Source organism: Epinephelus fuscoguttatus, linkage group LG16, assembly GCF_011397635.1.
Source record: "Epinephelus fuscoguttatus linkage group LG16, E.fuscoguttatus.final_Chr_v1".
NCBI classification, from domain to species: domain Eukaryota; kingdom Metazoa; phylum Chordata; class Actinopteri; order Perciformes; family Serranidae; genus Epinephelus; species Epinephelus fuscoguttatus.
Window position 1 is genome coordinate 4,983,388 of NC_064767.1, and position 16,392 is coordinate 4,999,779.

The 16,392-nt window shown below is 43.9% G+C and overlaps 1 protein-coding gene across 3 annotated transcripts in view; it reads left to right on the forward strand.

Annotated features, from left to right (window-relative positions):
* The window catches only part of atrnl1a (attractin-like 1a), a 439,798-nt gene that overhangs the window by 249,173 nt on the left and 174,233 nt on the right, over positions 1-16,392 (forward strand). For all 3 annotated transcript variants that reach the window (XM_049600221.1, XM_049600219.1, XM_049600220.1), the window contains one exon: positions 12,482-12,560. In XM_049600221.1, the coding sequence (XP_049456178.1) occupies positions 12,482-12,560 (79 nt within the window). The remainder of the gene's footprint in view (positions 1-12,481; positions 12,561-16,392) is intronic.

Below are 16,392 nucleotides of genomic sequence, written 5' to 3' on the forward strand. Positions count from 1 at the left end.
CGTTTGACCAAGAATCTGTGGAGAAAATGTGGCGACGGGACACAGCCGCGACAAGACAGAGGAATGGGGCGCATAGACTCATTTCATAACTTAGACAGCTCAGATACTTTCAACAGGTCAGACAGTAATATTCAGGATGATGATGATGAAGAGGAGGAGGACGTGGAGACAGAGAGGGAGGACAGCTCCGCCCCTTCATGCAGCTGGGTTGCCAAATGAAAGACAGGGAGGAGTGATGACAATCAGATAGCCTAGGTAACTCCAGCGGAAAGAGGCATTTTCATTATGCAAGTGTGCAATGTTTTTGTAGGTAATGATTTTTTTTGGGTGATGGATAAAAAAAAATGCATCTGAAAGTAAGGGATGCGGTGTGTTTGTCTGTGAACTGGATGTTCATTCACGACCATGAGCCATTTCCAGTGTCGTTTTCATTAATTTGACAGTACATCCAACCGGCTTTACTACCAACAACCACGTGTAACCACATCAGCTCAGGACCTCACCATCCAGCGTCTTTACCTGCAAGATCCTCTGAGAGCAGCTATCCAGATTGCTGATGCAATAATTGGTTTGCACAACCAAATACTTCCTGCATAAACTTTCAGAAACCATCTCAAGGAAGCTTATCTTCAAGCTCATCATCCTCACCAGGGTCTTGAGCTGACTACAGTCCATCACTGTAAACAACTTGGTGCGATTGTGAGGCTGGTTGGATGTACTGCCAAATTCAGGGAAACACCATTGGAAACTGCTTATGGTTGTGAAATGCACAAGAAGTTCACAGGCAACTGCTCTGATGGACAATCCTGCAATTAGCATTCCAGTGACATGTCCCCTCAGAACTTGTGGCATCTGTGGGATTGTGTTGTGGCCTGTTATTGTGACCATCCCATGACACACCTGTGTAGTAATGGTGCTCCCTAATCTGCATCTTGATATGCCACACCTGTCAGGTGGATGGATAATCTTGGAAAAGAATAAGTGTTCACTAACAAAGGTTTTGACCTTTATGCATGAAACAAATCTTTGATCTTTAACTAAAACCTGTGAAAATTGGAGCAACGTGTTGCAAAGTGTTGCTTTAAAAATGTATTCACATGCTTTACTGTACCTTCCTGAGACCTTCAGTCATCTATTGTTCCTGTAAGAAAGTGTTGAAGTGCTGGATCACAGCGAAAGGTTTCGGAGGAGTTGTTGAATTTAGCCTTAAGCTTCCTAACCAGTGTTATCAGATACAAAGTCGTGGAATTCAGATGTAGGGTTGTGAGACTACAGACAAAGCACGGTGTGTTTAAGGACACATACCAAAGGTGAGAATAGGAGATGTTTGTGAGGGACGTCTGAGTGTACGAGTACCTCATCTGAAGTTTATTATGTATCTGTTTGCCATTGTGTCAAGCAGGGAGATCTGCACCAATGTGGACTCTGTTTGTTGCAATAAAACTCAGATGCTCTATTTTAATTCATGTTTATACTTTATTAGGAACAGCTTCCACAGCAGAATCAAATCTGAAAAGTAGAACAGAGGCCGGTCAGTACAAATAAAAGGGCAGTGCGAGAAACCCAGAGGACAGTCTTTGTCTACATTAGATGTGTTTAGTTAAATATTTACCTATTCTTTTTAGAAAATTAGGCCCAACTGCTCAAAGTTTCTACTTCCTGTGTCTCCCCGATCAGCTGTGAAATCTCCCTCCACAAAGATTTCTAAAAGTTTCAAACTCTCGTCCCCTCCTTTCCTCCGTCCTCCCTCCTCATGCATTCTATCTCATCTCTAAATGAAGGGGAGAAAAAAGGAAAATGGCCATAATTAAACAGCATTTATGTCTCCACTCTCCACAGTCTCAAATGCTAATTGGTGACACTGCAGTTCAGCTTTGTCCAATTACTCCCAGCTCTCGCTCGCTTGATTAGCAATCAGTTTCTCTCCCGCTCCTTCTCTCTCTCTTTCCCAAAACAGCGGAGAAGCTACTCAGCACTAAGTGGCCCATGAGACTCCCTGAGCTCGCCCACTTCATTCCAAAATGACCATCCCTGTCTGTGGAGATTTCAGTCTGTCTCTTCAAATATCTTTTATTTGTCTGCACATTTTTTTTTTTTCAGGTTTTTGAGTTGCTTTATTTGTTCGAATGTATATCAAATTGGCGCTAACCCATGGGGCAGCAGGAGTGATGTGGATTGCGTAAATTAAAACTTCCACAGCTCCTGTATGAAGTTTCAACCCTTTTTATCCTTAAGAACAGCATATGTTTCTTGGGCACATTTAAGGACTTGTGTTAGTACTTTTTATACATATCTATACAGTAGGTCTACGTAACCCTCAATCCTTCACTGTCTCCCTTTCGGTCTCTTGGGCCCCAGCGTTACTCTAATGACACCAGGAGCAGCCGTACATTGTGTCTTGATGCAGAAGGGGTCGGCTGTTAGGTTCCTGTCACAAAATCACTTGGCTATGTTTAGGAAGAGATTGTGGCTCTTCCTTAAAAAATGCCGGGCTTTGTTGGTACAAACATCACCAGAAAGGCAGCGGTGTGTCCACAAAAAACAGCTGGCTTTGAGTGGTGCAAACACCAGCACTGATGTGGTTGTTTGTTGGTCTCGAAGGCTGTTCTCCTGGGTCAAAATCCTGTGCTTGCTTTGGCGACTTCTAGCTAGCTAGCTGCGAGCTGTTCAGGTCGAGGTTTTCCAATTTAAACATCAGTAAAGATTGAGTGAAGATGGAGAAGATGGGCACCAGCTAAACTAGCATCCTGCAAGCCATTGTACAGATGTTGGAAATAAACTGGACGACCTTTGTGCCGCATCACTTACCAGCGGAATATCAGAAACTGTAACCACCTTTGATTAACAGAAAATGGCGCCATTCAACCTGTTGACTCTTTTCCTATACGCCGATCTGACGGGGCAAAGGACTCTTTTAGAGGAGGAGAGGAGGCATGTGCTTTACGGTGAACAAGGACTGGTGTGACGGTGGGAAGAAGAGGAGTCATCCTTTTCCTGCTGTGGATCACTGCATCCGTTCAGAGGTGGCTGTAGTGCAGCTCTGCCCGGGTTTGGCAGGAGCCACCATGTGGCTGTCTTGTTGAGGTCAACCAGAAAGCATGAGTTACCAGAACCATCCTGAAAAACATATAAAGCAAGTATAAATATAAAGCAGCAGCCAACCATGTAAGAAGACATAAAAAATTGAGTTGTACCTTGTATAATTCCATGTGACAAATAAACGATTGACTGATTGATTTACCTGATACTTTCTAATATGTTGTAGTTCTATCTAGGGGTGGGAATCTCTCGGCACCTCATGATTCGATTCAATTCCGATTGCAACGATTTTGATTATAAAACGATTCTCCATTCTAAAACGAGCCAATAAGAAAATTTACACTAGATATTGGAAAACATTATTGTAATAAAGCTGGGAATACATATCCAGTGCATACAAACTGTATTCCTTACTGTGGTTGAGATGATACACTCCACCAGTCTCCTCCGGTCCATCCTCCTCATCCACAAATCTCAACGGGACTCTCCCGTCCCTCGTCGACCTCCTCGACATTTCTCCTCCAGTATTTACAAAACTATAACTGACTATAACTATATGAACTACAAAACCACGAACTATTGCAAAAAAGACGAATGATGGCAAAACTATGAACTATAGCGAAAACATGACGAAAACACGACAAAAAACACTCAAAAACACGGCATAAAAAAACCAAAAAGCTCTAAAAAAAAAAAAACCACAGATACTATTATTATCAACACTAAATATTATTTACAAAGAAAACGCCACCGAAACTCCACTACAACACCATTAAATCACTCCGACTTGCACTCTCCTCGTCAGCTGTCACTCTCCTCCTGCTGTGCTCACTTCCCTCCCCTCCTTCACAGGTAATGATGTCACTCCGCTTCTCAGCTCTCAGAATCCGTTGGAATTACGTTGATAGCGTGAATGGTTGAGGAGTTACGGTAATTTGAAAAATAAATATAAAAATAAAATTAAAATCAATTATTATCACTCAAGACAGAATCTCGATGCATCTAAAAATCGATTTTTTTCCCCACCCCTAGTTCTATCTCTGTTACAAGGAACACTGATTTACCAGTTTTAGCATCTTTGAGCTTATTGCTTTGACTGTAGTAACTGATGTCAGCCCATATCAGCATGTCTTATTGACTCTTCTCTCATTTGACGGTTGGACGGACAGACAACAACATTCAGAGAGACTTAAGTAAGAAAACAACCTAAATCAATAAAAGTGAGGCGAACATGTCAGACCCATCCTCAGTGGAAACGACTGTACATCCTGGATGACAGTAACAGTCTCTCAATTTACCCGTTAGACATTTTAGTGCCTTTAGCAGTTTCCCTCATCATCATCACCCTGATATCACAGATGTTCACGCTGTCAGAGGAGATAAAAAGTGTACTGCACGTCGTAAGCACAGCTTGCAGAGCAGAACGTGTCACTACAATCACTTCTGCAGATTTTCAGTAACTCTGGATTGTTTTACTGTGCTAGTAATCTTTACAGGTATGCATGAGACCAAGTTTGTGGGATGTCTATGTTGTTATCATGTGTTGCTCTGTGGACAATGATGCTGCAGGGGAGAAGAGTTGGACGCTGTGACTGATGATGTGAAATTGATTCAGCACTTCCCAACTAAAAATCTGAATTGTTCATTTTTAGGCAGCAGCCCTATGGGGCAGGATAGCAATGAGTTTATCAGGATGTTTAGATATGTAAAGTAGCCATCTGGTACGCAGACGAACTTCAGCTCACTTAAATCACATCCTTATTTGCTGAAGTGAAAGATATAATTATATAAATAAAAAAAGTAGTGAGGAAAAGACACAGATCCTCGGATTAAATGTTGAACATGTTAGAGGAAGAGAACCTGCAGCTGCTCTCTCAAGACCCGAGGCCTCACTTTGGCCTGTCTCTACACTGAGAGTTGATTTGCTGCTTGTGCAGATGGAAAGCTGTTTCCGATTGGGAGCTATCTGTGGCTCATGTTCAACGAATAGCTTATTGATTTTTGGCTCTGCCCGCTGGGGTTCAGATGTTTCATTGTGCTCTGCTGTGTGTGTGTCTGTTGTGTGTGCTGTTGGATGTTTGTTTTAAACCAAGCCACGCCACTTAAGAGAGCGGGATCACAATCATGCACACACTCTCACATGGACCCGGTCTTATTCTTACCCATGATGCCTGGCTATTTTATCAGTTCAATTGCTATTACCTGTGGCTGAACAGTCTTAAACCTAAACCTATCAAGAGGCTCAGTGGAGTGTTAACAAACCCGCAGGACACTCCCAGCCTCCCCTCCTCTCCCCCTCTTCCCCCTTCATCCTTCTTCCTAATGCCTTGGTAATAGCGACAATTAGCCACTCCGCTCCATTGGTTAGATGGCTAAGCTCGGGCCCTGTGGCCCATTAATGGCGAGGCGAGGTAATACAGACTGAATGGGGAATCTTGGGCCTGATTGGATTTGAATCCCAGCCAGTGGAGGGTTTTTAGAAGGTACGTCTAGAGGATGGAAAATCATTGTGAGGGAGTTAGTGAGTGTATTTGTCTTTGCTTCGATTGTTCTGGGGAATATTCGATGCAGTGGGGTCTTGGCATGAAGATGAGGCGCGGTAATAGCACAGGCAAGTGGAAGTATTTTGAGAATAATATTTTGTAATAACAATAAAGTCTATTTATATTGCACTTCAAACCAGACATTGCAGAGTTCCTTCCAAGAATCACTCAATTTATCTGTCACATGAAATCATACAATGTGCAACTCCAGAGATATGCAACCCTGTGGGCTTCTTCAACTCAGGTTTTACTGCTCCTCCTACAGTGAAGGCTGCTGCAATATAACTGTCCACGTTTCCTGATGAGCTGCAGTGTGTGTGTGTTCATGGCATTCAGGGTGGTCCTGGGAATAGATGGTGTCTGGTTGTGGAATGAGTTCACTATAGTTTTGGTACAGTTTCTTCTGTTGTTTTAAGAATTAAATCCACCACAACCTCAGAACCACCTCAGCTGGCCCGTATGAAGGAGTCCTACTGGGATCAGTTATGAAGTCCTGCGGCCGGTGGCTGCTTGCTCTGCTGCCATTCAGCGGCTAATGAGTGGAGCTAACTGCTAACAGCCACAGCTGCAACTAAGAAATTCCACAAATCCATTCAGCCAACACATTCTCACTCTGACTCTGACTTGGTTTGGTTTAGGAAAAAAAGAACAGGGTTTGGTTTTAGAATCTTACAGGATGTGAACACCGCTCTACTGCATGAAAGTCGGTGTTTGTTGTACCTATCCACCACCTCTCCCGCCTGCCGTACTTGGACTTTCGCCACCTTAACTTTTGTTCTTGCTCTGCTCTGTTTCCCCCTGATGCTGCCAAGCACCCTTAAAGGGATAGTGCACCCAAAACTGAAAATTCAGCCATTATCTACTCACCCATATGCCGAGGGGCGCCGTCAGCTTCCATTAGGTGGAGTTGTGTTGCTACCTCCTCTCCCCTTGGATCTCTGCAAGTGATGTGAGGACTCTAAAACTTCACCTGAGCCTCCCTCGGCATATGGATAATGGCTGAATTTTCATTTTTGGGTGCACTTTCCCTTTAATCTATAATGGCAACCGGCTGCGTATTATGTTGACATTAAAGAACAGCTTTTTTCATCAGTGTCTGATGCCACAAGTCACTGCCCAAGCGTCGGATTTTGACGACTTTGGAGTAAGACCAGGTTGATTCAACAACTTGCAACTTGGTGCGAATGTTTTTGCAGGCTAGTGAAACATCCTGGCGCAGACTGTTTATGGGAACACATAAACACATTAGCCAACACATTCTCACTCCGACCTCGTCACATATCGACATTTGGTCATGGACTTTCCCCACCTCCAGATACGACGTCCAAGGTACCCTGGGTGTGTTGGTTGTTGACGTTCTGGGATGCTGTGTCAGCTTTAGCCTGTTAAATGCATTGTCTTCTTTCAAGGTACACTTGTGTTTTCACAGGAAATTTTACGTTTATATACAGTTTTACGTTTACATTCTTTCAAAATAAAAGCACTACGTTGGTATAACACCGCAAATTGATGTTTTTTCCGTACTACAACAACAAACCTGGTTAGGTTTAGGCAAAAAGAACAGCGTTTGGCTTTAGAATCTTTTGGGACGTAAACACCGCTCTCTCAGGTGAAAGTCAGTGTTTGCTGGACCCTAGTCTGGGGCCATTTAGTGGCCATTTTGGTAAGCAACTGGAACCAGGGCAAGAGAGACAGGATCCGGAATTCTACGGATGCGCCTTTCTGTCAAAATAAAAGCACCAAGCTAATAAAAATGCAGTGAAACTTTTTAATTTAAAGAATATAATTTACAAGAAAAGCCCCAAGCCATTAAGTCAACCTTTTTCTTTTATTGTATTTAATTGTATTACAAGTTATTGTCTATTTCAGTTGTCTGTTTTATTTAATGGGCACTTGATCCTAGTTTTGTACATTATACCTGTAGTTTGTGAATGCATTTTTTCAATAAAGTTTGGGGCGGTGGGGGCGGAAGAGAGAGGAAAACTACGTGACACTCACCATGTAGCATGCTCTATCAACCACAACAACAACAACAACAACATGGCATCGCCAACATCGCTGCCTGATAATGTTACACCTGTCAAAACGGTGAAAGAGGATGTGACGAGACGATGGTGTGCCAGAATTTAAAGTTTTACTTTGGTGAATTTGGTGAATTCCAGATCCGCTCTTTAGACCGAAACCAGAATCCAGACAAAATTCAGAGTGAATGGAAACCAGGCTCTTCGCTGTACGTGAAGATCCTGGTGACGCGAGTCTAGTTGGACCCATACACCGGCAGTCCCACCCGCCCCACTAGGACTTTAGGCACCCTAACTTTCGTCCCTGTCCTGCCACATTTCTCCCTGATGCCGCCAGGTGCCGTTAAACTCTAGCAGCAACCGTCCATGTATCACGCCAATGTTAAAGGACGGCTTTTTTCATTGATTTTTGATGACTTCGGAGTGAGACCGGGCTCTACCAGCCTGTTGCTCATGTGGCATCTTTTGATAATTGCAAACACAGCCTTTCTTGACTTTCAATGTCCGATAGTCCACACACTAACATTTTTATCAGTTAATTGAAACATAGATTTTTGTCTTAGTTTATATTATCAAGATCTATTTTTAGCTGGTATAGTCTTGTTTTCGTCATGGAAAAAAGGTCATCGATGAAAAGTTTGTAGTCATAGCTTTTGACAACAAAATAAACACTGATCTCTCTATGATTTTGTTTTTTACAATAATACCAGAGGGCATTATGGTCCACTGCAGTAAAGGTCACGCAGGATAGAATCATCTCTGTGTGGTGCACATATTTACCTCATCAGGGCGTTTTCAAATAAAAACTTTTCTTATCATCTTGAAAAAATCATCAGTTCGGGTCTTGAAAGTGCACGGTGTTCATCCAGCAGCATTAATAAGCATGTCCTCATCACCGGAGGGGATTTCCTGGCTGTGATGTGTCTGAATGCAGCTGAGAGGTCGGCTGTGGACAGAAGAGGCCATGACTGCAGCCTCTTCAGCAGGCAGGGTCTGAAAATGTCACGCTCATTACAGCACTAATACCCTTTACAATGCTGTCGTCCTCACATAGAGATGCAGGAGGACACATCACGCACATACACACACACACACACTCACACACACACACAAATAGATGAAGAGGAGGATTGTTTCGGAGCTGCTGTCCTCAGCAGTTTCTCAGGGACTTCCTGTTGTTAAGTCTTTGGGTGCGCTTGTTTTGAGTTCTTGTCAGAAGTTCTGCTTGAGAGAGGAGCTTTGTGTTTGGCCAGATAACTTTGCCCTCCAGACACTGAACTCTCAGGCGGAGTGTGTGTACGTGCGCGTCCGTGTGTGTGTACATGTTCTTTGTTAGAGAGCATCATGTCGCTCGTTGACCTCTCGCTGCCCTTTGCCTCTGTCCTAAAATCCCCAGCTGCCTGTGGTCACCGCGGTTTTGACTCTGCCACAAATTCCCAGAGAAACTCTCTATCCTCTGTCGTCTCTGCTCTCCGGAAACTGCAGCTGGAGGACAGAAAGAGTGTGAAGATACTGATCTATGATTATAGTGTGGTTGTGTTTTTAATGACAACGACAAAGAGTACTACAAGCATGAAATACATGCAGATACTTTTCACAGGGGCAACAAAGGACACTGTATGCATGAAGACATGTTTTTAACATTCATGTTTTCTCTTGCATTTCCATTTTTTTGGTCTTGGGTTCTGTTCAGTGCCTGTCAGCAGTAGCTTCCTCAGCTAGTTGTGACGGCTTATTAAGCTATGACTGTTGCTGCTCCTACAACATGTTATTAAATGTACAATTTCCACCCAAAAGAAGTCCAAAGCAGCCGCTCTTAACCTTTCTGACTTGGGCCCCATTAAAATGTTGAATGTGTCTAAAAGCAGTGAGCAATAGTTATTTTCCCTTCCCAGATTGTTTTAGTTAAATCATCGTTTCATTTGAATAATTTGTGGAGGATGGAGGGAGTAAAGCTGTCCAGTATTTTACAAGAAAAACAGTCCAAACATTGAGAGATCAGTTTGTGTAGCAGAAAATTATATTTTGGTTTTGTTTCATGACCCCTTAGATTTATCGAGTGTGTATTCATGCACCAGTGTGTGTTTAAGTATCCCTCTCTCAGGCAGCTCTATCCCTGCTCCTCTTTGGAGCTGGTGTTACTGTATTCAGAGTTAAGTGCCTCCCATGAGTCGACACAAGACAACAAGTACAGGTTTCAGGACAAGTTTCTGTGGAGGTGATTTGTTGGCAACATGTGGAAAATGCAGTCTGGTCAGATTTGGACTAGTGCTGCACTGAGGGTGAAGGTAGAGGAGGAAAATATTGTTTTCTGCTTAGTTTAAAGTAATCACATTATGGGTAATTCAAATTTCTAGTTATACATACAAAAAAAAAAAGTGAAACTCTATTAGGAGCTGCACCTTGTCAAAATAAATCCAAACCTATATGACTGGACCATGTGTGACTTTAATTTGAAAGGACAGACACAGGAAGTGTCCACACTCAGCAGTCAGACAGGAGTCAGGTTAATCTCCAGGGCTGGTACCTGCAGTTATTCCACAGGCTAGTTAATAACATGTCGGGCAGGAAATCCAAAGTGTGGGATCATTTTGAGAAGGTGAAGGATGAACCCAAGGTGATATGTAAACTCATCTTCATTGGTCGACTACAAACATGACGTATCATCTGAAACATGGAAGTAGCTACATGCCCATTAGCCCATAGCGTCATTAACAGGCGGCTCGCTCAGTGTGTGACGTGTACTTGGAGATAAAATATAGGCCTATATTAATGAAGGTTCATTAGTACGGTTTGTATTTCTCTGTAATGTAGCACAGTGTTAACAATGTTACTGATACTATTCTTTCTCACACCTTCAACTCAAACCACCAAAATATATCATTTAATCATTACATTCATATCAGAAACATGCAGGAGACTAGTCCACTGATTGAATAGGAAAATTCTTAGTCGTGAGCAGCCCTACAGACACAAGTTTACACACTGTTGATTTCCTGCAGAGTATTGTTTTGAAGTGGCTCACAATAAACTCTAAAATCTCTAAAATTGTAATTCTGTAAGTACTTTCAGACCCTAGTGTTTCCACCACAAACAGTGGCTGGGGTCTTTATCAGTCTGCACCTGGTTTATCGTCCACAGAACAAGGCTGCATGCCAACATTTTCAGAACAAAATACAACAGGCTGCAGTGAGAGTCTCTCTCCATAGAGTGCCAAAGTCATGCCCCTTCTGGTAGAGCTCATGGGACCATAGATCGGAAAAAATATGAATGGCAGTGAATGGGGAGAGCAATATTATCTTTTGGTCCCATTTGAGTTGCGACATGAAATCCAAATATGTCGTTAATGAATTTAAAACATAAATTTTAAGGTCAAGAAAGTCATACTTTGTGGTAAAACTGTTCAGATATAAGCTTTTGAAAAAAACATAATTAGAAAAACTACACAGGAGGCGGTCGCGTATGTGACGTCACGCGTATGTGACTGCAACCTGGCACAAAACACACAGACATCTTCAATCATAAATCCATTAATCATAAAACAGTGGAATTTCAGCGGGGAGGCCAAGCTGCAGGAAGCGAGCGAAAGCTATGGCGTCATATACGCGACCTCCTCCTGTGTACTCTTGAGTCTTTCTAATTAACAAGCTTATATCTCAACAGTTTTACCACAAAGTATGACTTTCTTGACCTTAAAATTTATGTTTTAAATTCATTAACAACATATTTAGATTTCATGTCGCAACTCAAACAGGAACAAAAGATAATATTGCTCTCCCCATTCACTGCCATTCATATTTTTTTCTGATCTAAGGTCCCATGAGCTCTACCGGAAGGGGCATGACTTCAGCACTCCATGGGATATTTAAAAACAGCAGCTTTGTGCATTTAGTCCTTCTCAGGCAAGCTCAGGGGTTTAGTGTTGCTGTGGCCCACAGGAACAACGCTCTACGATGCTTTTATTTCTCTGAGTGAGGATTAGAATACATGCAGTTCACATAATCCGGTCAAAAGTAATATATATATTTTTTTTAAATGCTTTAAGATCCACTCTTTACTAAAAGTGTATGTCATCCAAGAGATAAAGCTAATGGAACGGTCAAAGTTGTCACATACAAATTTAAGGTGCGTTTAGCCAGAGCATGTTCCTTTTCTTTTTTTTTTTTAATTTTATAGACTTTATTAATCCCCCTGAGGGGAAATTCAGTGTTTTCACTCTTGCTTGTCATTAACACACAGGTCCGAAGGATACACGCATGCACAAACAGGACCTATACATGCACTAAGTGGAGAGATGTCAGAGTGAGGGGGCTGTCCTTGGTGAGGCGCCCCGAGCGGTTGGGGGGTTTGGTGCCTTGCTCAAGGGCACCTTGGCAGTGCCCAGGAGGTGAACTGGCACCTCTCCAGCCACCAGTCCACGCTCCATATTTGGTCTGGACGGGGACTCGAACAGGCGACCCTCCGGTTCCCAACCCAGGTCCCTATGGACTGAGCTACTGCCGCTTTATTCTCTTTATCAGAGTAATCTTGTGTGCCTCCAGATCTTTCTCTTGCACTGACACAGCACTGTGGAGATAGGTCTGGCTATGCAAGAGTAGCTCCTGAAGTACCAACAAGTCCACTGAAGAGATGCATGATCTCTCAAGCAAATCACTTCCCATCACTTTCGCTTGTTTCCTCTGCTTTTGTGGGCGTTGACATGATCCCAGCTGGGAGGCAGATGGAGTTATTATGTAGAAAAGCCAGACAGGTTAATCACTGTGTCAGGTGGATGAACCATCTCACTCTGCTTGACTTGAATGTTTTTTGCATACTTTTGGACTCATTGATTTCTTGATTGATTGCTGGACTCACCCTGTGTCCCTGTCCTCTCTTCAGCTGTTTCCTGTCTCTGCTGCTGGTCGCCGCCGTGGTTTGGAAAGTCAAACAGACCTGCTGGGCATCACGACGCAGAGAGGTAGGACACATTACCATCTCACGTATGGTCCTGTGTGTGCATGTGTTATCAGCGTGTTACACAGCACATGAGAAGTGTTGTTACGCTCTGTGTGTGTGTGTGTGTGTGTGTGTGTGTGCACGCTTCACTCTGCTGCACATGAGCTGTTTGATGCAGCTGCCACATCCAAGACTGAAGCAAATATATGCTGACGCATCCCCCCCACCCACCCACTGTTGTGAAGGGTGGGTTAATGTCACCAGTCCTGGAAGAAAAAAAAAAGAAAAAGATATCTCCGCTTAACGAGCGTCGCCGTGACGATAAACAAGGCCATCCCCCTTAATTAGTGCTCCTCATGAACCAATTAACTCAGATGAAGTGATGCTAAACGAAGTGGAATGGAGTGATATATCACTTAAAGTCTCAACAGATGCCGCATCATTTCATATTTACTCCTGACCCCTCCCATACACACACACACACACCCACACACACAGGATCTATTCTATCTATTCTCCTCTCAGTAATAACCCACATTCACTTGTTTAATGTTTTCATGCATTTCTTTTTTCCAGTGTTTGTGGTGGAGTCATCAGGGAGGAATCAGTGTTTTGCTTATGAGCAGCGATGATAATAGTCTGTTTTTATTGGTGTAATCCACACACGCTCCACGGGGAACTATTGTGCTTAAACACACTTGTAGGTTTCTGGTCCCCCTCCTGCCACTGCTGCCGTTCTGCCATTATGCAGAAAACGCTGCTGCTTTCATGTGCAAATTAAGTTTCAGTATTTAAATGTTGACGACATGTTATGCTACTTCTATGGTCTTTCAGAAGAATCAGCTTCAATTAGGAGGCTGAGAAATCTCTTTTAAGCGGTGTAAAATTTTCTCTGATCAGAGAGGAAAGTCTTTTTTTTGTCACCGTGACTTGTCTTCACTGCCTGGTGGACAAAATCAGGTGATGCTATGAGAATGTTGTGTGCAGCTCGTCGTGCCGTCCCCTAATGGCTGAAAAATAATTAAATACAGCAGATATGATTACATACACTCACTGGCCACTTTATTAGGTACACCTTGCTCATACTGGGTTGGATTCCCTTTTTAATTCTTGGGGCTGTAGTTTCGCAGACCGGGCGATGCGGAGGCGCAGCGCACCTGTGCTTCGCCAACTGGGTGTGGCCAGGTGGATTTTGCAAGTTTGGCACACCGTGTGCCTGGCACAGCTACTCATCTTTCCCACCTCCATCCCTCCTACCTGCGCAAGTCGGAAAGAGGGAGGAGAGAAGGCGTGGAGTGGGTTTTACACACATCACACCAATCAAATGAGCCCCTCTCCTCGCCCTTAAATGCACCAAGCGAAGGCGTAATGAGAGTTTACTCAATTCGCCATGGCAGAAGAGAGCAGCAGCGTCAGACGGCCAAACTTCTCCCAGGAGGAAACTGATGGTTTGGTCCGGGAGGTCCAAGCTTGCAGTGTCTGAATATACAGAACTGCGAGCAGACCTCCACGGGCTGATGATGCAAAGGTAGCCTGGGAGGAGGTCACCACAATTGTAAATCAATGTTGCGTTTCTCTCGTGCGTGCGCTCTCTCTTTCTCTCTCGCAGTCTCACTCTGTTTCTTTTCTTTTGACTTTTCTAAGATGACAGATGCTGAATATATACTCCCTATCTGATGCTGTGGCTGTTTGTGGTTGGCTGAGAGGGATGTGAACTCATTAGTTTGCAGCTGTGTTAATCAAATCAGGTTGGGTTTCCATTACGCATGCCAAACGGTGCCAATCCCCTTTGATCTGACATCAGATGTGACGGGACAGTCGATACAGAGATACATTTATGTGCTGATTGCAGATAGTTGCATTGAATAGTGGTTTTTGGGTATTTATTGCATCGTTAATGTGCCTGATATTCTGGAAACCTGCCTGTGAGGTTTTGGTGACGTGTGCGCACTGTCCGCCGCTCAGCCAAACTTCCACTTACACCGGCTGCGCTCCGCCTGCGCTGACAGTAGACCTGGTTTCAGCTGGCGAGCTTTCCAAACTACCAAACTCAGCGCGCCTCGGGTTGCGCTGCTCGAAACTAGCTCTGCGCGGGGTTCGCCACCCTGCGCTGCGCTGGGAAACTAGAGCCCTTGGTGTCATAGATCCAACAAGGTGCTGGAAATATTCCTCAGAGATGTTGGTCCATATTGACATGATGACATCACACAGTTGCTGCAGATTTGTCGGCTGCACATCCATGATGAGAATCTCCCGTTCCAGCACATCCCAAAGGTGCTCTATTGGACTGAGATCTGGTGACTGTGGAGGCCATTGGAGTACAGTGAACTCATTGTCATGTTTGAGATGATGTGAGCTTTGTGACATGGTGCGTTATCCTGCTGGAAGTAGCCATCAGAAGATGGGTACACTGTGGTCATAAAGGGATGGACACGCTCAGCTACAATACTCAGGTAGGCTGTGGTGTTTAAACCATGCTCAGTTGGTACTAAGAAAATCTCCCCCACACCATTACACCACCAGCAGCAGCAGCAGCCTGAAGCGTTGATACAAGGCAGGATGGATCCATGCTTCCATCTGAATGTGGTTTTTCCAATCTTCTATTGTCCAGTTTTGGTGAGAAAACCCGTGTGAATTGTAGCCTCAGTTTCCTGTTGTTAGCTGACAGGAGTGGCACCTGGTGTGGTCTTCTGCTGCTGTAGCCCATCTGCTTCAAGGTTGGACAAGGTGTTGTTGCTTCAGAGATGCTCTTCTGCAGACTTGACCATGTCTACATGACTAAATGTTAATGAATTGCTGCCATGTGATTGGCTGATTAGCTATTGTACAGTTGAACAAGTGTACCTAATAAAGTGGCTGGTGTTTGCCTTCTCTTCCTGCATCTCAACAGTTGTTATTCAGTTCTCTGTGTTGGTGCACGCAGGTGTGCACGTCACTGGTTGCATGTTCTCGTTGCAGCGACTGATACCTGTACTGTGTGTGTGTGTTTAGCCACCTGTGACCCGACTGGCCGAGTGTTTGTTTAGCCTCGTTTTCCCTGTGTGAGGAGCAGTGTAGCGGCTCCTGGCAGGCCGGCCGACACTCAGCTACATTATTTATGAGAGGCAGTCTCATATCACAGCAGAACCGCAATGCTGCATTTACTGCACTGTCGGTTTATTTACCCAGATCCTCTGCTATTTCTCTCCGTCTTTCACTCTGTCAGTCTCTCCCTCTGTCTTTTCTCTCACCGCCTCTCCCTGAAGATGACAAAGGATCTAATAAATGGGAACCTCTGCCTTCGAGGGAGAAGTCAGCTGTGGCGATTAGACTTCACTTTCTTACCTTCATCATCTACAGTTAATGTCCTGTGTTACTTTTTTCATCCCATAATTAATTCATCTGGACTGGCACAAAGGCAGCAAATGAAATGCCCTCAGTGTGATCTCTCACTTTAGGGCAGCTGCAGCGGTGGCTGACTGCAGAAAAAAGAGCAAACGTTTCACAGATTTCACTGAGTAATGGTACTCAGCCAACCTCAGAGGGAGACCGTGACATTTCACAAATGTACTTAGTTCATTTTCTTCACTACTCAGTTGTTACATTACCGGGACCTTGCTCTGGATTTGTCCTTAAGGTATCTTAAAAATGTCATCGCTGAAACCAACCGCTGTAAGCGAGTGAGCCACAATGCAAACTATGTTAATGATCCGAGTGTCAGCAGAGGAGCTCTTTGACTGGAACAGGAAGACACAGCCTGTTGAGGAAGACAGATGTTCAAAATGTCAGAGCTTATCTTTAACAAGATCTGATGTGTCTTCTGTTAAACCGGATCCTCCTACAGGCGACACAGGCAGCCACCTAGGGGCACTACC